This window comes from Petaurus breviceps, unplaced genomic scaffold (genome assembly GCF_028583685.1).
Source record: "Petaurus breviceps papuanus isolate PSGF00001 unplaced genomic scaffold, PetGlider_PUasm1.0 91133, whole genome shotgun sequence".
NCBI classification, from domain to species: Eukaryota; Metazoa; Chordata; class Mammalia; order Diprotodontia; family Petauridae; genus Petaurus; species Petaurus breviceps.
The window spans coordinates 39,072,912-39,095,367 of NW_027187419.1; the positions used below are offsets into that span (position 1 = coordinate 39,072,912).

The 22,456-nt window shown below is 42.2% G+C and overlaps 1 protein-coding gene across 5 annotated transcripts in view; it reads right to left on the reverse strand.

The window, feature by feature from the left end:
• The window catches only part of CDON (cell adhesion associated, oncogene regulated), a 191,209-nt gene that overhangs the window by 164,499 nt on the left and 4,254 nt on the right, over nucleotides 1–22,456 (reverse strand). For 3 of the 5 annotated variants that reach the window (XM_069079835.1, XM_069079822.1, XM_069079834.1), the window contains exons 2-3: nucleotides 21,762–21,926; nucleotides 13,610–13,782 (exon numbers count right to left, since the gene is read on the reverse strand). The exons of 1 other annotated variant lie outside the window; for it this stretch is intronic. In XM_069079835.1, coding sequence (XP_068935936.1) covers nucleotides 13,610–13,716 — 107 coding nt within the window. In that variant the 5' untranslated portion in view covers nucleotides 13,717–13,782; nucleotides 21,762–21,926. The remainder of the gene's footprint in view (nucleotides 1–13,609; nucleotides 13,783–21,761; nucleotides 21,927–22,456) is intronic. One more of the 5 variants, XM_069079831.1, reaches the window with a different exon arrangement.

Below are 22,456 nucleotides of genomic sequence, written 5' to 3' on the forward strand. Positions count from 1 at the left end.
ATCTTCTCATTTTTATTCTCTCCTAATTGATGTTGATTTTGATATTTAACAAATTGATGGCCTATCTGTATGCACTTGGCTGATTCAAAAATGACTACCACATCTTGTTTTTTTAAGACAAAGTAAATTTCATTTTTTTTGTTATATTATGTAGTGCTCAACATGTCCAGCATCTTTCAATTCTCTTCTTGATAAAATTACTCAAAATATACAGACACAAGGGGTCTGTGTCACCTACCAACCTCACATCTTAATTCTGAGTCATCTTTGCCTCTATATTTTATGCCATCTTCTCTTATGCCTACTTTTACACTGAAGCCCTGTAGTATGATAGATTTGGACTTAATATAGCAGGTTTTGTATTAATAGTTAACATTTGTATTGCACTTTAAAGTTTGCAAAATATTTTACATATGTGAACTCTAGAGTTTTTCTACCTCTTCCTCCTCTGCAACAGATTTTGGTACATAAACTGAAATAATTTTTAAGAATCTTTTTGCTTATATACATCTTAAAGATTATAAAGCAAGATGACCACGTAGTTTATGATACTTTACAGCCAGGCTGGAGATTCTGAGAGTCTGTGGAAGAAGAAATCAGGCATGATATAAGATAATTGAGGAAGAGAATGAGTTGGGAAGAGGTGAAGTAGAGACAACCCCCCCTCACAAAAACTAGAGATTCAGGAAAAAAACTCTAAGAGGGTTTGATAAAGAATCTGGATGACTTGGAAAGAGCCTGCTTTGCCTGATCTTAAAGTGAAGATCCCCAATCTTGAAAGGAGGAAGGTCCTTGGGCTTGGAGGAAGAAGGGGAAGAGAGACCCCCTCACCTCTCCAGGAACTGCCTGTTTACATTCCCCTTACACTCTTTGCCTTTTCAAGCCATCTGGCCAGCTCCCTTACACACTGTTATTGTCAACACCCTCCTTGTTGCCTGGGTACTCCTGGGGAAGGGCACTGCTGCCAGCCACAACTACTCTGGGAAGATGAAAGTTTTAGCTCTGTGTTCTTTCTCACTCCATGGACTTAGGGGAAACATGGGGGCCCTAAAGGATGCAGTTTCAATTGGTGCTAATGTAATTTGAAGGACTCAAAATGGGGGCAGCAGTGTCCTTCTGATAGGAAAATCTCCAGCAACCTCCTCTTTTGTCTTTCCTACCCCTCCCCATATTTGATAAACAGGGAAACAATTCACATGTTAGAAGCCCACATGTTTTTATGCTGGTTTGCTTGCCAAGGCCAAACTGGCTTGTTGAATTGGGCTCTCCACACTAAGACACTAAGCAGCTGACTTTAAAGTGGCTTGCAGGGGGGTCCAAGTGAGTCTTTCTAATACCCACTGTTGTCCTCCTACAGTCTCCATGCAGCCAAACTCACTCCCCCAGTTCCTCAGCCTCTCTGCCCACTCCCAGATGTGCTCATTCAGAGAAGGTGGCCGGGGGATTAGAAGTGGTTGTTGGAGAGGAAGAATGAATATTCTTCAAGGGAAAATGCGTGGGGGTAAGGGAAAGATAGAGGTTCACAAAGTCAGAGTCAGAACCTGAACAGAGACAGAGGAAGAGATAAAAACAGAGACAGAGAGACACTGAGTCAGAGACAGCATTTTGAGTCTGAGGCAGAGAGACCATGAGCCAGGGACAGCGAAGGAGACATCACAGGCACCAAATTGACACCACATGGCAACTATGTTGGCTTGCAGGACCCAGAAATAAGACTGCATGCTGGGCTGGTTGCCACAGCAACAAACATGCAGGAAATATCCAAGATAACTAGAATACTGGCAATAACATATGTTTTGTATAAAACTTCCACCCTACCCCCTACCCTAAATGCATTTATTGGCTCTATTGAAGATAAACTTGGCACAAGTCACCTTCCTTGAAAGGCCTGGGATTTCAAGGTCATGGGGTTAAAGGGCAGCTACTCTAGAGACCTGGCAGGATCCTAACATAAGGGAGGGTGATCTATCACCATCTCAAGGCCTTCATCACCTTGCCCTCATGTTCTGCCTAGTAGCTGGGGGAGATAGATACTGTGAACTCAGTTCCTAGATTAAGGGAAATTCAGAATCCATTTGGATGCAAAAACCTAGGAAGACAGATAACATGAGATAACTCATACCCCAAGTAAATGTGGGGATCTTGCAAAAACACTGACACCACCCACATGACAGATACTCAGGGCTTAGGTAAGAAATCCCAGTGGGAACAGTGCATATCCTTATCCACTTCATGCTTCAGTGGTGGGGTAGGGGAGTTAGGGGAAAGAAGGAGGAACTAGTGGGTGCACTGGGTACTTATAGGGCACAGATCTTAGACCTGATGACAGAGACAGAGACAGACAGACAGATAGACAGACGGAGGTGGGGGGGCATTTATTATGTACTAGGCACTGTGCTAAGTAAGTGATAGTGATGCAAACATGAACACACAAGACAGCACCTACCCTAAGGGAGACAACACAGAGAGAGGAACAAGGAGTGAGGAAGGTGGCCCACAAATAGTGGAATGACTAGCCATGGCCAGAAAGTTTTGTGGAGACCTGGATCTGGGCAAGACCAGGTCAAAGATGGTCTATCAAAACCCAGACTGCTTCCAGAGGTGGAGTCTAATTTCCTAATTGGGAGAGGGTAGAGATGATGGGCTGAGTGGAGATGGCATGGCCAGGTAGGTAAGGGTGTGGAGGTATGGAGGGGTTTAGGAGGAGAAGAGAGGTGAGGACTAGACAAGGGGGAGAGGCAATTTAGCACAGCAGTTCAGATGCCCTGAACCGTATGGGGTGAGTGGAGAGGGGAAGAGAAGAGAAGAAAGAGCAGGGGGAAGAAATTGGGAAAAGGTCTTTCTCAGATATAGAATAAGGGAAGGGGCCAAACTATAGAAAATTGAGTTCATGCATTCTCCCTGACCTCCAGAGATCGCAGGATCCCAAAGCTGAGCCAAAGGCTGGACCCTGTTTTTTCAGTCCTTTCTCAGACTGCCAAACTCCCCTCCCCCAACACTTTAAAATGCTTCCATATTCTTCTACATTTTCTCAGGCCACTGACCTAAGCTGCCAAGTCACTGTTCCTTCAGTAGGTGGCTAAGACCCAGCCCTAATGTCCTGATATGATTGTTTGATTTCCATTAGATAGAGAGGGGTTGGATGAAAAGGATTATGAAGGGAAATTTTTTTTTCTCAAATACTGAAATTTTCTGATGTGAACTGGCTTCAGTTGTGACTCTCCATCTTGGAAGCTTCTTGAAGCTAAAATGATCCATGATGGAAATGGGTTTGGGAATATTCCACTTAGACACAGTGACCTTGTTGGTTTAGGTTCTCCCCAACCCCAGAATCACAGCATTAGGATAGTGAATGCTATATTGTCAATGGGGTTATATTTGCTTCTGCTGTCCAGTGATTCAGTCCCTGCCATGTAAGACAGAACTGGGCCAGCCTGAAAACCACACTCTCAGTGACTTTTGGCCCTCCTTCAGTCTCACTGGTTAATCTATAAAGTAGGACGTGCAGCTCCTACTGTCGTAGAAATGTGCGTATTTGGACATCTGCCATATCTTCATAGACAGATTGATTTCTTCATTAACTGGGAAGGAAGAGAAGACTTTCCCACCCAGATCCTAAGCTGAGTTTGGCAAAAGCCCTCTCTTGGCCTCACAACCACAGCTCCCAGAGACCCAGGAAATAAAGTTCTTAACCCCCAAAGTCCTTGGCACTGCCAAATGGTTAGACATCAAAAATTAACATGATTCTGTCAGTGGAAATGATGACAAAGAAGATATATGAACATCAGTTTTGTGGCTGTACCTTAAGGACCAAGGTATCTGACTTATAGCTGAAACCTTCCATATAGATTTTCTCCCCCATTAGGATGTGAGCTCCCTGAAGGCAGGGATTGCCTTGCTTTTCTATTTGTTTCTTCAGCACTCAGCACTAAATAAATGCTTTATTCATTCATTCCCTCATTCATTAAGCCAGTATGAAATCGTGGAAAGGGAAAGGATAGAAAGCATGGTGTAGTATAAAGCTTTAGTCTAAATCCCATGGCTTGTGGGAGGCAGGCAAAAGAAGGCAAACCTTAAGTCTCAGCCAAACAATCAGTCAATAAATATCTATTTTAAGCACCTACACACTATGCTAAACATTCCTCCAAAGTTGGAACTGGGCTTAGAACTGAGTCCTCATCCCCAGTTTACTCTCAGGCTTCAGGCTAAATTCAGGAAAAATTGGGAAGAAGAAATCCAATAGGCTTCATGCTAGTGATAGCATGGTAAGGAAGGGGCACAGCCCTTGACCAGCTGAAGTCAGGACCAGGGGACCAGAGACCTGTTCTCTGATTCCCAGAAAGGGCTCCACCCAGGGCCTTTGGTTCCCAGAGAAGTTAGCAGGAGGCTGCAGGGAGGTTTCTGGGAAGGAACATTGCCTCCTCACTTGGCTGCCTTCTCCATATCTGGTTTCAGTCTTTTCTCTTTGCATTTTCCACACTGATTTCTCTTTGGCCCTGGGGTGGTTTTTCCAGCTCTTCCTCTGGATCTCTGTGCGACTAGTGGAACAGACATTCCTGGCGGCAGCAGATTAGAGTATAGGGATTGGTGAGAAAGAATTAGCTTCCCTGAGCCCAACAGCCCCAGAAACCTCCCTCTTACCAGTGACAGGGAAAATCCTAGGAGGTAGGGGATACCAGAGAAAGCAGAACCTGAACAGAGACAGATACCAAGTTAGAAATAGAACTCTGATGGGTTCTGGAGAACTGATAAGGAAATATACCTTCCTCCTCTCAGTTGAAAGGTGGGGACTATGGATGCAGAATATGGTCTACAGATTCTACACTATCAGACATGGTCCCTAAATTAGGTGACTTTGCTTAATAATTTCCTTTGTTATAAGGAAGAGCTCATTGTCAGAGTTGAAGGGTGTGGTAGTGAAGAGGAATAACAGTGGTAAAAGAACAAAAAGCAACAATAAAACTTTTTTTAAGAATTTAAAAAAATTTTAAATATTAAAGTTTTTTAAAGAATAAAAACTTAAAAAAATAATCTATAGCAATGAATAATAAAAATAAATCTTAAATAAAAACCAGATTAGTCCCCTTCACAAATCCCTTTGAGCAATGTCACTTACTCTATTCCATAAAGCCCCTGATACCCCAACTCCATGTGCAAAAAAAAAAAAAAGCAGACAGTAGGAAAACCAAAAGCTGGGGACAGGGCCCAATTAATCTCCAAAGTGATCTGGTTCCCTGGGATCCTGGATCATGGAACAGACTTAAGAAACAAGGATTCAATCCTCAACCTCCATTCCAAAGGCCAAGATACTGTCCCCTGGAGCTACAAAGGAGCTGGATTTGTCATTAAGACCTGACTCTGTTCCTGTCATTGAAAGATGGAAGAGAGGGATTCTCCTTTCTATTCTAACAAGGTGTTGCTCTCTCCCAGAGAACTAGAGGTCTTCCTGTCAGTCCAGTGGGTCCCAAAGACAGACCACCACCCCTGGCTGACTGCCACCCAGTACATAAGGGGTCAGAGTACTTGTAGGCAGGGCTAGAGGAATATGGAAAATCAGGGGGTAGGGGAAAGGGATCATGAGCCCCAAGGGGTCCTTACCCTAGCCCAGTCAGACAGAGAATGGAAATCTCTTCTAGGAAAATGAAACTATACCCCTGCGTCTGGTGAGACCCTCCATCTTAGTACCTGCCTGGTCAGGGATGAGGGTAGAGTACACTAGGAGTAAAGGTCCCCTGGGCCCCTTTTTTGTCTCCGTCTTCATCAGTCTAGAAGGCAGGAGATCACATTTCTAGCATGCAGTGATTTGACTGCGTATCTCATAGAATTTAAGGCTGGAAGAGACCTCAGAAGTAATTTAGTCAAACCCCATCATTTTAAAGATGAGAAAAAGGAAGCCCAGAAAGATACAGTGGCTTCCCTAGAGCTCACAGTTAGTAAGTAGAAGTCAGAATTTGAACTCAGTACATCTGACTCCATATTCAATGCTTCCCATAACCCTGTGCTGCCTCTTTGTAAGGCCTAAAGTGGAAAACATAAAGGAAGGAACATAGGGATGGGGATAGGAGTGGGGACCAGGATTGAGGAAATTCAGGAATTTTGGTGGGGTGGGACATGTTACTGACCTTCTGTCCTTCCTTCTCCCTTCTCTTCCTTCCTCCCAGTTCTAGCACTTGAGCAGACAAGAGGGTCCTATGGCATGGGGTAGGGGGAAAGAAGGATTAGTAAGGTCACTCTACTTCCCTGATGGAACAGTAGCAGCAGCTAAACCTTGGCACAAAAATAATAGCAGGAAAGGGGAATGAAAGGCTTAGACTAAAAGGTCTCCATAGGAATTCTTGACCTGAAGTCCAGGAATTTGTGGTTGTTTTTTAATATTTTTATAACTATATTTAGCTATAGTGGGCAATTAGGTGGCCTAGTGAATGGAGTGCCCACATCTCCCTAAGTTCAAATCTGGCCTCAGATACTAATTGTGTGACCCTGGGCAAGTCACTTAACCCTATTTGCCTCAGTTTCCTCATCTGTAAAAGGACCTGGAGAAGGAAATGGCAAACCACTACAGGATCTTTGCCAAGAAAAACCCAAATGGGATCACAAGGAATCAGACGCAAATGAAAAACTATTTAGATGTAAATGGTTTCCTTTGTAATCCTCAGTATTTTATTTGGTATATTAAAAAAAAAAGTCCCACAATTCTGAGAAGGGGTCTATAGCTTCACCAAACTGCCCTGGGATTTATGACACAGAAAAGATTCAGAGTCAACGCTCTAAATTAAATGCTGTAAAAGAATGGCAGAAGAATGGGGGTGACTGGCTGAAAGGTACTAGAGATCTTATCTCCCTGCAGGGGGAGCTCATGAATCAGGAGCGCCCCCAAGGTGTGGGTGTTGTTAGGGTGGGGGGGTTGACTAGACCCCCCCCCCAGCCAGCTACACCCCCTCCTCAACCTCTCCCCCTAAAGCCACTCCGACCCTACACTTGTCTCTCCCTTGTCCTTCCCTGCACTCTGCTAAATAAACAAACACGGCACTCAGGCAGCCCTGCTGGCAAGCTCCCCAACTTAGCAACCGCTCCTAGAATAAATAAACATGGGCTGACTGCACACTTGCACACACTCACTCTCTCATTCACTCACTCGCTCACTCCCGAACAGCCTCCTCCTTCCCGGAACCAGGCGAAACCAGAGGCTACTCCTGCAGGCATAGTGCCCCCACCCAGCCCCACTTTTCAAACAAACAGAAGGGCTCAAAGAATTTGCACTGCAATCTCTACACCAGCTGAATCCCTCTCTTGTTCTGCCTGGCAGGCCCATCGGGCCTGGCATAGATAGATCTTAGTGGGCGAGACACAACACCCAGAGACCAAGCTACCAGCAAGGGGCCCTGCTTAGTGGTCCTGGAGAAAAGGTCTGCTCCAAGAGGGCCTGGAGCTGAGGGCTGGACAAGGGGATGAATCAGCCCTTCTCCCCAGACCAAGATTGACACAGAAAGGTGCTGAAGAAAGAGCCCTGGGCAAGCGATTAGGCACCTGAAGTCAAGGCTCATCTCTGCTATGGACTCCTTATTTGATTGTGGCTGGTCCCTTCACCAATTTGTAGGTCATTTTTCCCATCTGTCCAATACAAGAATTTGAACTAGATAATCTCAGAAGTCTTTCACATGCTATTTCTATATGTAGAATTGCTCCTGATCTATATTATAGGATACTAGGTCACTTCCCTGGCTTTCAGTGTCCTCATTTCTAGAACAGAATTACCTCTGTAACTAGTTCATAGGCTTGCTACTACTACTACAACTACCAGCACTACTACTAGTACTACTAATACCACTACCACTACTTCTGCCTCTACTATTATTACTTCTATTACTACTAACACTAATACCAGTGCTACTAGTAGTAGTACCACTACTACTATTACTATTACTATTACCACTACTAGAATGACTATTTCTACTACAACTACTACTACTACCACCACCACTATTCTTATCACCTCTACTTTACCACCGCCACTACTACTACTACTAGTTACAACTAGTATTATCACTACTTATATTTCTACTACTACTACCACAACTACAACAACCAACAATAACCTACTACTACTACTTCTACTACTATAACCACTATGACCACTACCACCATCAACAACCTATTACTACTACTAGCTAGCATTTATATAGCTCTTTAAGATTTACAAAATGTTTAATACATATTCTCGTTTGATGCTCACAACAACCCTGAGAGGCAGGTATTATTATTATTCCCATTTTATAAATAAGAAAACTAAGAGGTCAAGTGACTTGCCCAGGGTCACACAGTTACATAAATGTCTGGGACAGATTTGAACTCACACTTTCTGACTTCAAATTCAGTCTTCCATGCATGAATAAAACATAGTAATATGTATAGGTGTTTTGAAATGAAATTGCTCTGTAAAAATGAGTTCTTGTTTTTAAAATTGTTATTGCTTAGATTAATTTGGTCTTAATACTTTCTAGAAATTTATCAATTCTCAGGAAGTGCCTATTATTGATATAGCAATAATAGCCAAGCAAAAATTTTTATTATTAGCATAGCAATAAAAGCCAAATGGGAAACAAGGTAACACAGTATATAGAGAGCACTGGGCCTGGGGTCAGAAAGACCTGAGTTTGCTAGCTGTGTGAGCTTGGGCAAGTCACTTAACCTTGTTTGCCTCAGTTTCCTCATCTATAAAAGGAACTGGAGAAAGAAATGGCAAACCACTTCAGTATCTTTGCCAAGATGACCCCAAATGGGGTCATGAAGAGTCAGACATGACCGAGAAGCAACTAAACAACAACAAAAAGCCAAATACATATTATTAATCATATTGGTCAAGTGCATGTTATTTTTATGAGTATGAATACAATCAGAAGAAACTAACAACAACCACAAAGGAAAAGTACAAAATGGACCTATGAATATTCAGAATCTGTGACCAGTTACTTCATGCTTCCATGGGGAAAGAGTTATAGAGCAATGAGTAGGAGAAAAAGGGGGAAAAAATGGCTAAATTAAAAGAAAAAAATACATAGGTGATTTTGAGGACATTAGACTTTTTAAAAAGGCAAGAAACTGAGTTTAGGAAGGAGACATTAAGAAACATTTGAAGGAAAATCACCTCCAGACCTAGATTCTACTTGGCTTCTTTAAGAAGTTAAAGGATAAAGAGTAGGATCAAGGTAGATAAAGAAAAATTAGAGAACTAAGGAAGACTAAAGAATGGAGCAGAGAGGTGGTGCTACATGGAGTACCAAACCTGGAATTAGAAAAGCTCATCTCTCCGAGTTCAAATCCAGTCTCAGACACTTACTAGCTATGTGACCCTGGGAAAGTCACTTAATCCCAATTGCCTCAAAGGAAGGAATAAAGGAAGAAGGAAAGAAAAAAAGGGGTATAGTAGGGATGCCTTTTGGATGTGATCTGGACTACATAGCAATGGAGGTCTATTCCAACTCTAAAATTCTGTGATTCTGTAAATTTAAAAGTCATAGAAGGATCAGACCAAAATCATAGCATGTTGAAAGCTGAAAGCAACCTAGAGGTCATCTAGTTCAACACCCTCATCTCATAGATGAGTAAACTAAGGTCTTTTGGTCCACCCAATGTAGGAATGTCCTCTAAAACAATCCCTGATTGTTTAAAACAACTCCCCCACCCCCATCCCCCAGGAAAATCACTCCCTATTTTCAAACTCTAATTGTTGAGAAACATTTCCTTATATCAGCATGGTAGTTAAGGATTTGTTGAATTTGATTCATTGGATTGAATAGACCCAAACTGAATTGAATTTTATTGGCTTGGTCTGTTTTCTAGAGTGACAGAACTCTATACCATGTTTCCCCGATAATAAGACACTGTCTTATAATATTTTTTTGGACAGAAAAACACCAGAGGGCTTATTTTCAGGGGAGGGCTTATTTTAATGAACATTGACAGCAATTTTAATAAACAGGTAAATGTGAACAAAAAAATGTACCTTTATTCAATAAGCAAATCACTGGGGAAGAACAGGATGACACGCTCACTGCTGCAGCTCTGATTGGATGCAGCTCGAGCGCGGCGTGCGTTTCACGAGGCGGGGGACGGTGCATACAGAGGGTACCATAATGTAGCGTGTAGTGCAGGGGATCACCTTCACTACAGTAGCAATCTCAATAGGGCTTATTTTCGGGGGAGGGCTTATTTTAGAGGAATCTTACACAGTAAGGGGAGGGCTTATTTTCGGGATAGGTCTTTATTATCGGGGAAACACGGTATATGATAGCCCTTTAAATGTTTGAAGTCAGTTACCATATAATCCATGGTTCCCAACTCTTTCTTTGTTCCATGAATCACTTTCAACCACAATAACAAAAAAAGGTGTTGTGAAATTCATGTTCAGTCATGTCCCACTCTTTGTGATCCCATTTGGGGTTTTCTTGGCAAAGGTACTGGAGTGGTTTGTCATTTCCTTCTACAGATGAGGGATTGAGACAGAGTTAAATTACTTGCTCAGAGTCACACATTTAGTAAGTGTCTGAGGCCATATTTGAACTCGGGAAGAGGAGTCTTCTTTGACTCTAGGCCTGACACTCTATCCACTGCACCACCTAGTTGCCTTTTAATTGGCTACTAAGCCAGAATTGGGAGTACATACAAAAGGCACTAACTGACCAAATCACCTCCTCCCTCTCCCTGGCTGAATGGTAGTAAGGAGTAAGGAGTGCTGTGGCTTCCCACCTCAGGCCCTCCTACATCCAGTTTCTGGGAACCCATGAGGTTATGGTGTAGCTATCTTTCTGTCTTCATTACATCAATTTTTTTCTTCCTGCTTTTTGGTGAAGAAGTATTAAAGATATGATGGACCAGCTTACAACCTTATGAACTTTCTCCAAAAGATTGGAAAAGTACCAAGGTCCATGAACTTAAATCTATTCCAGAATTTTTTGGGCAGCCAAGACAGGTACACCTGTGCAAACCTGAAGAGTGACCTGCTTTATTCAACCTAGCTGTAGGTCAAAGCCAAGATACCATGCCCTGTGAGCAAGAGAACGATTTTGTCCTTTGGATATGCTATATGTAGAAGTGATCTTAGTAAGATGGATGCTTTGTAGTATCCACATTAAGTTATAGAGTTCTACTCTCCTCAATAACTGAGGTAGTGTGGTAGAGGGTAGGGTGTGCCCCCTATTCTTGGAGAGAGGGGATTGTACTTCTGTTCTCATTATGTATTTTCAGTAAACATCCCTTGGCAATAACTATTTGATATTAATTAGCTAATTGATATCCAGGATAGCACAACAGAATGGAGGTTCAAGACACCAGCACTATGAAGATATCCCAACCTCTCAGGGGCACCCCTAGAAGGAGAAATGTAGCTTCCTTCTGGGAATCCAACTTGCCAGTTCAAGCAGGGGTTGGGATGAGGATTTTCAGGTTTACAAGACTACAAATGTGCTGGACAAAACAGAGTCGATGGCAGAATCCTGAAGCATACAATTAGAGACCTCCCTCCAAGCTGATGCATTATTAGAAAGATTTTATGCTGTGTCTTTCCTAGGGAGTTTATGCCTAGTGTCCTCTCATTTCCTCTGAGTTTTCTGGACACCTGATAGGCAACAAACAAGGCCTGGATTCAGGGTAAGGCACAGAGCCAGGATGGGGAGAACCAGAACAATGAATCAAGAGCCATATAAGTCATAGGCATGAGTTTGGAAAGCCATTGCTCAAAGCAGAGCTGGAGTCCTGAGACCAGTCTGGAGAAGGAGCGTATACAAGTGCCAAAGCTCAGTAGTAGGACAGGAGCATAGGAATACAAACAGTAGAGCTTAATAATCCCAGGCATGGAGACTAAGAGGAATGGTGCACCAGCAGCTAGAAGGCTCTTGATACTGTGCCAAAGGTTGTCTGAGCCAGGGGGTCCCTATATGTTTCCTGCTGGGGCAAGAACCAATTTCAAAGTAGGGTGTGGGCAGGCCTAAGCCCCTAGGTAGAGGAAAATGGGATGGAAATATACAGCAAGAATGTCATGTTGGGGCAGAAAGCAAGGCAGTTCCTGACAGCTACACCCTGATCCTCCTGCTAGATCCCAGTGGGGACCAGGAATGTCTACAATGAGTGGCTCCAGGCTGTAATGATCTCAGAAACTTTCTCTGTTCTTCTACTGCTACCTGCCCCCTTCCCTTGTCTGTACGTGACCTTGCCAGGCTTAGTGTGACATCTTTCTGACTTCTCTCTCTCTTTTCTTGAAATTCATTTCCCATCATTCAAGGTTCGTGTTTCTCATCTCTTAGAATCACTCACCATTACAAACTTCAAGGGGGAGCCTCTGGCTCATCTCCCATATCAAACCCTTCCTGGAATCAAGCTTTGGGATGATTTAAGGATAAGTGACTCAGACACATGTGGATTGAATTTCCCCCCAGCTATACTGTTGGCTAGAATTCAATTCATTTCAATTTAGTGAGCATTTATTAAACTCCTACTATTTACAAGACATTGTCCTAGGCTGCTGGAGATATATTAAGATAGAAAACAAACAGGTACAAGTGGGTTCTATTTAAGATATCCTGATCCTGAAACAGGGAAACAAAAGTGGGTCAGTCCCTTGTTTGAGTCTCAATTCCTGAGTTCCTGTGGCAAGGTCAGATAGCCTTTGCATGGCCAGCTGGGCAAATTCACATGACTCCAGGCAAAACTTCCAGGGGGACAGGTCTTCTAGAGATTAATGATAAACTGATGACAAGATGTCACTGAAAGAATAGGACTGGTGCAGAGCTGAAACTTAGCAACTAATTTCTGTTGCTTCCTCTTTAGAAAAATGAAAGCTACCACCAGGCTTTCAGGCCAATGCCCAGATGCCCTTTGGAATAGTGTAAGAAAGGACCAGTGGCATGGGTGGACTTAGACCAAGCAGTACCTGGTATCCACAAGAGAAAGAAGCCTCCTAGGGTACACAGCAAGATATTTCTGGAAGAGATGATTGGGGTAGGATAGGGGGGACAGTTGAAAGGGTAAGAAAATGAGAGAGAGAGCAATTTCAAAACAATGATGAAATACCTGGAGTTTAAACTGGTACCAATGTCTTTGGGTCCTCCACCCCCTTTAATTACCCTAGGGGACATCAACAGTGATATCTGTTTAGTCAATGCCCTGGGAGTCTGTATGTCTTAGGTTTGTCCCCCTCTCCATACTCCCTCAAACACATATACATACTGGTTTTGAAGACACAATTAGGATACTTCTCTATACATTTCTCTGGTAGAAAGAAATGCTATTTGGGGGACTTGGCACTGTGAGTATGTTGGGAATAGGGTTAAGATTCAGAATCAGAAAAGTAGAAGGGATCTTAGAGGCTACTTAATCAAACTCATAGCTGAGCAACAAATCCATCTACAAGTGGTCCTTTAGGATTTCTAGTGAGGGGACACCCACGATCTCCCAAGGCGATCCCATTCTACTTTCAGACAGCTATATGTGTTTGATTTTCTGACATAAATCCTACATTTGCTACCTTGTAATATGCACCCATTGATCTTGGTTCTTCCCTCTGGAATCAGGAAGAAAATGCTATTCCTTTTCCACATGACCACCCTTCAGATACCTGAAGATAGTTATGATGTTCACTTGGAGTCTTTTCTTCTCTAGGCTAGGCATCTCTTCTACCTTCAGGAAGTCTTCATATAACAGGTCCCAAGGCTGTACCACCATACTGGCTGCCCTGTTCAGTGTGCCCTCCAGCTCATCAATGTCCTTCCTAAAATGTGTTACCTAGAACTGAACACAAACACTCCAGATGCAAACTGACCAAGATAAAGTACAAGGGAACTATTATCTTTCTAATCTTGGACATGCCTTTCTTAAGATGCAGTCCAAGATTACATTAATTAGGCTTTTTGGCTGTCCTGTCAGAGTACTGACACACATTGAGCCTTAAATCCAATGAAACTCAAATCTTTTTCAGAGGAACTGCTATCTAGCCACACCTTATAATTTAGAAGCTGAGTTTTGAACCCACATATAAGACTTCAAATTTATCCTTACACAGTTATAACTTTTTCAGCAAAACAAGTAATTTCCTTTCAGAAAGTCACTGTAAAAATCACTTATTGTTTTGATCTTATTAAATTCTACTCAAGGAATTAGACTCTCAGAATCTTATTTGAATCCTGCCTCTGATCCAATGTATTAGCTCTTCCACTCAGTTTTGTGTCATTTACAAATTTAATAACATGCCACCTATACCTTTATCCAAGTCAGTTGTTACTTGGAGGATCCTTGTAACACAATAATCATCACTTAAATCCTTAGTATATTCTGAATCTATGCACCCAACCCTAATGTTGGGATGTGGAGAGAATGGATATAGGGCTGTTTTTCTCTTTGAATTTCCTTCCCCACCCAAAGAGTGAACTATACTCTAATAGGAGAGTAAGGCTGCTCTTGGGAACACAGAAGTTTCCAACCTAGTAGGGCACCCTTTTTATAAATACATACACACGAGGAATTCAGGGAAATTCATTAAGGAAACTATTATATAGGGAGAGACTCCAAAAACCAGGAAGGACCCCCAGAAAGGGTAGGTTAGTGAGCACAGGCATGAATAGAGGGTGGGACAGGTGTATGCCTGAGGGTGCTGAACTTACCAATAGGAGTACAAAATTAAAATATAGAACAAGGCCCGGTACCACAGGAATTGATTTGCTCTGTATTACTGTGGACAAGTCATTTAGCCTTTCTGTGTCCCAGTTTTTTAAACTGTATAATGGGTTCCCTCATTTAAGGTCTTCAAGGCCAAATGTTTGCTAATCATTTTGTCAGGCATGTTGTAGAAAGGATTCTTTTTTTCAGGTATGGTCACGGGGTCATTGTGATAGATTTGGAAAGGCTCTGAAAAGTTACAAAGTAGAATACAAAAGCCTTTGCCTTGCACTCAGGATGGGTGTTCAGGGCAGAGTTTAGCATAGTTAGTGCCTGGGACAGAGGTACTTAATAAATGCTTATTGACTCACTACATAATAACAATACATTATTATATTTGAACATAATATGTAGTAATATAAGATGGATGCACCATTACTAATAATGTTATATAATCACATGTAATATTAATAATAATTCTGACAATAACTGTGACTCACCCTGGCAAACAGGCAAACAATTGACTGATTACCTGCTCTTCCTGGACAATTAAGCCCACTCTAGGGTTATCTGGTCAGCATAAGGTAAAGAAATCATTGTCATGCCATTGCTGGACATGCCCTAAGTCTTGAGTACTGGTTGTGAGTGTGCAGCCTCCCATATTCATGTGCCAAGCGAAATTGAATCTCTGTCTGCATTTCCTCTTCTCTAGCTATGATCCTTCTCCCACATAAAATCACAGAGAAATCTCCCAAGGACTAGCCAATTTGTTTCCGTGGGAAGTAAGGAAGGAGGTAAGAATGATAGGAAGTCTTTGTCAGGTAGTGACTATGGCTCTCTCCACCATTGGCACACTGGCATTTTTTCCATGATTAATCTAGAGGCTAAATTCCTTCAAAGGAAGGAAGGAAGACAAGGAGGGAAGGCAGCAAGGAAGCCTTGAAATGCAATGCTGTCGCTTTAAGGACAAACAGGCCCTAGAACAGCTGTCCTGCAGATGGGGAAGGGCACTTGGAACCTTGAGTTTCTATTTCTAGACAATCTTTACCCTTCCCCCTACCCTAGGTCCCATACTATATTATGGAGTTTTTGTGAGGTTTAGAAAAATAAACAGAATGTAACCATAACTATCTGAATGTGCTAAATTATGGAGAGAGACATAACAGATTAGCAGTGCAAATTAAGCCTGGTGGAAGATGGCCAGAGCACTAGTACTGGGAATTACCAGAGGAGTTCTTATTTTCCCTTTCCTTCTTTACTGGAATGGATGGATTGGAATGGGAACTTGAGGCATCAGAAATGCTCCAGTCCCTTCCACTGTTAAGTCAAAATGTCCATAGAGAGTACGATATAAGGGTGGAGGGCTATTTCTGCTTCATAATCAACTACTCCTTGGGCTAAAAAACATCTCAAGGGGGTCATCTGGTCCATCCCCCTACCTCCAAGCACGAAACTAACTCATGACAAGGAGAAAAATGATGTTTTCTATTTCAAAAGAAGTACTATGACCTTCCTCAGCATTTCTATTCTGGGATTTAACCTACATTCTACAACTTGGGTTCAAATCCCACCTTTGATACTATGGCCTTGGACAAGTCACTTAATCTCTGTGGGTCTTAGTTCCCTTATTTGTAAAATAAAGAAGTTGGACTACCTGGCCTCTGAGGTCCCTTCCAGCTCTAGAGCTGTGTTCCTCTGTCCTTCTTTAACCCTAAATAGAAAGTCCCACAACCTTTTTCTCACAATTTGAGAGCATGGTGTGTTAAGGAATAGAAATTGCCAGGCTAAGCCATTGCCTGTTAAGTGAGGTAACTGGGCTAGAGATGAAGTGGAGGAGGGTAAGAGGGAACAAGGAAGCTTCAAGAGAAACTGAATGCAGAGCAGGCAGACCTAGTATATTTTGAATGCTGCTCTGGGTGCTAAGGAATAAAGGAAATTTAGACTGTTTCTTCTGCTAACACACCACATGTGCAGGCGTGCGCGCGCACACACACACACACACACACACTCCACCTTTGTTTAAAAAAAAAAAGAAAGAAAAAGATGTTCATATATACTGGAGAACAGGAGCTGGTACTTTCTAGATTATAAAAGCACCTAGCAGGTACTTAATGGCTATTTGATGATTGAATGATTGATTACCTGGCCAGCAAGGAGAAAAGGAGCTGCCTTCCCACCTGTGAATCCAAGAGTTTGGCCCAGGTGACCTTTGAGATCTCTGTTAGCTGTAAATCTGGAATCCCATTGGCCTAGTCTTCCAACCTCCATGCTAATCTAACCCCAGGTAAAACCACCATGAGTCCTCTGGACCTGTAACTCATACATTTGGCAACATTTATCAAGGATAGTTAGTGGGCAAGGCACTTTTCTAGCTGCTGAGGGAGATACATAAAGAAATCAAAAAAGTTTCCTAATCTCAAAGAGCTCACAGCCTAGTGGGAGGGATAAGGCAATTACGCAAATTAGATGAGAATATGGTAAGTCCATAAAAGACATAGGAGAATTCCAAGGAAGAAGAGATCACTTGTACCGGGAGAATCAGGGAAGGCTGAATGAAGGTCATCTCAGCTGAGAAAGGAGAAGCACATTTTAGGCATGGGGAAGAGAGAAATCAAAGACACAGAAAAAGGAAAGTGTGGGACAAATGGTAAGCAGTCTGGTTTGGATGGAGCATAAAGTAGGGAAAAGGGAGTCAGTCACATGAGATGAGACTGGAAAGCTGATGGAAACCAGATTGTGGAGAGCCTCGGATGCAAGGCCAGAGAGTCTGGATTCTATTTATAATACTAGTAACAATAACAACAAACGGCAATAACAGCAAACATTCATATAGTGCTTACTATATGCTAGGTACTTTACAACTATTACCTCATTTGATCCTTACAACAAACCTGGGAGGCAGGTGCTGTTATTATCCCCATTTTACAAATGAGGAAACTGAGGCCCAGGGTCATACAGTAGTAAGTATGTAGACTGGATTTGAACTTAGGTCTTCCTGACTTTGGGCCCAGGGCTCTATCCTTTTCCCCACCTAGCTACCCCCATTTATAATAAGCAATGTGATTGGAGGTTTCTGAGTAGTGAACAAGCAGACTCAAATTAGTGCATTTATGAAATTAATTTGAAATACTGTGAAGGTTAGATTAATGACCCAGAGACTTAGGAGTTTATTGTAATAGTAAATATGAGAACTAATAAGGTACAGAATTAGGATGGTAATAATGGGAATGGATCAGAGACCATGAATCTGAGAGATATTGCAGAGATGGTCTCCTCAAGATTTGGCAGCTGACTAGATTGTGAAGGAGAGGAGTGGAGTTTCAAGCATGGGTGACTGGAGATTGTTGTTCCACTAATAGAAATAGGAAAGTCTGGAAGAGGAATAAGTTTTAGGAGGAAAATAATGGATTTAGCAATGTAACAAACAAAAACCAAGAAAGTGGTGAGAATTAAGATCATAAGTTCATTTGTATATTTAGAGCTGGAATGGAAGAATGATTTGGCTCCAATCCCTGAATTTTGCAGATGAAGAAACTTTGGCCCAGAGGTGGAAAATGATTTACCTAAGGTCACACAGACAGTGAGTTAGAACCAGGAATAGGAGCCAGGTCCTCAGCTTCTAAAACTAGTTCTCTTTCTTCCACACTGATGGATTTCAGGCAAGAGCACTCAGTGTTAAATATGAGGGGAAAAAAGTAGGCATTGAGAACTGAAGGGACTATAATAATAGTGAATAATGATGATAGAAACTAACATTTCTATAGCACTTTATGGTGATTTATTTTTGACAGTTGCAGTCCAGATTGAATCCCCATAATAGGTGGTTGAAGAGAGAGAGTGGTGAGGTGAGGGAAAAACCTGGAGTCTATGAGAGTAGATTATACTCTTGAAAGAAGTTTAGCAGTTAAAGAAATGAGTAGGGGATAATAACATGCTGGGGCAGGGGCAAAAGTGGGGAAGGGGTTTGATGGTAGATAGAAGGGCAAAAGATTTATTTTCAGATCAGAGCACATGTGTAAACAGAGGTAAAGAAGCCATTGGAAAGCGAGAGATTGAATGTACCTAAAAAGAGTGGATGATTGATAAAGTAAGGTCCTGAAAGAGACTAGGAGAACCAGATCAAGGACACAGGTGGTCCAGTAGGCCTTGACAAAGAGAAAGGTCAATACTTCCTCTGAGACAGAGAGAAAAGAAAAGAGTTGAGTGAACGAAGAATTTTTGAGCATATTTAACATCAGATGTTTTCAATCTCAGTAAAGTGGGAGATAAGGACTTTTTGTTGTTTTTTGGGAATTTGGTAGGATGGGAGTTCTTGAGGAGAGAAAGATCTAGAACAGCATATTATGGGAAGTGTATGAGGGAACCAATAAGAGATGAATAAAAGGGTCACTAAAGGTCCAGTGAGTATCAGTGAGCATTTGTGGACCCAACTGACCTAACATAGCATAGATTCCCAAGAAAATTGACTGACATGGGGTCCAAGAATTCAGGACATCATTCTTATCTATAGTTAAGCAGGGTCTTCTTCTCCTTCCAGGTCCACTAAAGCCAAGAAGCTTGCCCAAATGAAATGAAGATATGATATAGTATAGTAGAAAGAGCAGTATATTTAGAATCAGAGGACCTGGGTTCAAATATTGGCTCTGCTACTTATAATTAAGTGACGTGAAGGAAGTCATTTAATCTTTCTGGGTCTCAGTTTTCTCATTTGTAAAATGAGGGACTTGGAATCTGTGATCCAAAGAGATATCCCTCCCTAGTATGACTAAGGAGGAGAGGGAAGAGAACATAAGAAAAAATGCTGGAAATCAATTAATCAGTAAACATTTATTAGAGGCAGCTAGGTGGCACAATGGACAGAGTGCCAGACCTGGAGTTAGGAAGACTCATTTTAGTGAGTTCAAATCTGGCCTCAGACACTGTGTGACCCTGGGCAAGTCACTTAACCCTGTTTGCCTCAGTTTCTTCATCTGTAAAATGAGCTGGAGAAGAAAATGGCAAACCACTCCCATATCTTTATCAAGAAAATTCCAAGTGGAGTCTTGAAGAGTCAACACAACTGGAATGACTCAAAAACAACAACAAAAAGCATTTATTAAGCACCTACTCTGTGCCAGGCAAAAAAAAAGTCCCTGCCCTCAAAGAGCTCACAATCTAACAAGGGAGACAATAATAAATATATTCAAGCAAGCTATATACAGGATAAATAAGAGATAATTAATAAAGGGAAGGTACTAGAATTAGGAGTGGTTGGGAAAGGCTTTCCGTAGAAAATGGGCTTTTAGTTGGGACTTAAGGGAAGCCAGTAAGTGGAGATGAGGGGAGAGAGCATCCTAGCCCCAACTGACTGCTAGAGAAAACACCCAGAGCTGAAAGATGGAGTGCCTTGTTCCTAGGAACAGCAAGAAGGCCAGAGTCACTGACTGAAGAGTATGTGGTGGGGAGTAAAGTATAAGAAGACTGTAAATGTAGGAGGGATCCAGGTTATAAAGGACTTCAAATGCCAGTGGGAGGATTTTCCATTTGATCCTGAAGGTAATAGGGAGCCACTGGAGTTTACTGAGTAGGGGGATGATGTGATTGGACCTGTATTTTAGGAGAAATCACTTTAGTGGCTGAATGGAGAAAGGATTGGAGTGGGAAGATAAGCCAGTAGGCTATTGCAAAAGTATATGGTGATGAAGGCATACACCAGAATGGTGAAAATGTCAGAGGAGAAAAGGGGACATATTGAAGAGATGGTGCAAAGGTGAAGTCAACAGGCCTTGGCCACAGATTGGATGTGGGAGGGTGAGAGAGTGAGGATCCAAGATGACTCCTAGGTTACAAACCTGAGGGACTGGGAGCATGGAGTTGCCCTACAGTAATAGGAAAAGTGGGAGAGAAGGTTTAGGAGCAAAGATAATAAAGTCAGTTTTGGACATGTGTAGAGAGTCCCATCTATGCCCTGTTTGTCTCCTTTACATTGTCAATAATCAAAGCTTGAGATTCTGTGCCATAGGCAATATATACTCCTCTTGTCCCAAATGGGGAACATTCTTTTATACCTTCAGAGATAGAAAGAGGTATTTCACTTGAAAGTAATTGCCCTATCTCTCTTTCCCCACCTGAACTAAGGGAGAACCAGGTTAGGAAGGGTGGAACAAGGGCAGGGAGCCATTAGCACTGCCTCCTCCAATCGGCTAAGTTTAGGAAGGGAGTGCACTTGGCACAGAACAGTGCTGGAATGCCGAAGGTGAAATCCATCATGGGGCCCAGCACTGAGATAAGATTGGGGGGAGAATAAATCATAAAGGCCCTGTAGATAAGGAGGCGCAGCCCTGGGCCTAAAAAATGCAGTTATCCTGCCAGCCACTATGCTGTGCTGACATGACTGAGTCCTGGGCCCAGCTAGGTCAGACCAGAAAGAAACCCACATGTTAGGTTTCCTGCTAAAGATGGGAAGAGATGACCATCTTTCCCTAGCTTCTTTGCCATGTTGGGAAAAACACAAATCTCATCCTAAGAGAAGCTGAGACCAACTGGAACACATAGGATTGAGGTAGTATAGAACTTAACCTAAGGCCCCCTCTCTACGTCTGTCTATGTCTGTCTCAGCCCTCCCTCACTCAAATCAAAGTCAACTACAAGTCATGTCATCATTTCCCTGATGTCATGGTCCTCTTCGAAAACAAAGGACAAATACAACAACAACATTGCTGTCTATGTCTCTCACCTTCCTCTTACTTTCATTGATATATCCATCTGAGTGAACAGCCTCTCCTTTTTTTCTTTTTACCTTTCTTTTTTTTAACCTCCTTTCCTTCTCATCTCATTTACATCTATTAGACTATAAGCTTCATAAGGACAGTCACTATGTCTGCTGTGGGCATGGTGGTTGTAGGCAGCTATTAACTATCTGTTGAATGAATGAATGAATAACTGCAGTCTGAAGGGACCCTCATTGGGCTCAAAAAAAAATTACATGTAAATGTGGATTGTGAACATGCTGATATTATATATAAAATAAACAATAGCAATAGACATTTCAGGACTAGAGAAATGACTCCAGGACAGAAAGCGGACAAGAGAAATGTGACATATACGAGAGACAGATAAGAACTATAAGAACCTACTTTAGAGAAGCCAGGTTTGAGAAATTTCACAGGCATCCAGACCAGGATACATTTGCTACCCAGAGGCAGCTCAGTGATGAAATGTTCCCAAAAAGCACAGTCTCTCAGGGAAGTTGCTTATGTGGTTGTGAGCACGGGAACTTGAGAGGCTGATTCAGGGAGATTCTGTTAGGGGAAGATAAGGAGAATGTTACAGCTCAGCAGAGAGGTAGGCTGCACAGGGTGTAGTCCTTCCTGAACTTGAGAATGAAGCCTGGACCAGACAGCAGGACTTGGCTAGAGCTGAGAGTCCTCTGGTTTCTTTCTATGGGATACAGATAAACAAAGGTGGAGATAAGAATTGAAACTGGAATGAGCTTTTAAAGTCAGAACATGGTATTAAGCCAAGTAATCGCAATAATGTGTACTCCAATGATAAAATACATATAGTATATAAATACACATATACCTATACACATACACACATGTATGTGTATACTCTTTACTTCAGATTACAATCTAATATATGTGTGTGTGCCTATAAGCTGTGTGCATGTGTGTGTCTATTCTTACAGGCAGAGTAAAATCACCATGTCTCTTGTGATAATGTAAGGAAAAAAGGAGCAGCAGAAAGTATTTATGAGGAGAGGATGGAGAAGGATTACAAATGAACACCGGTTCTAGGCCTAGCAGATTCTCTTAGGTAAGCCACCTAA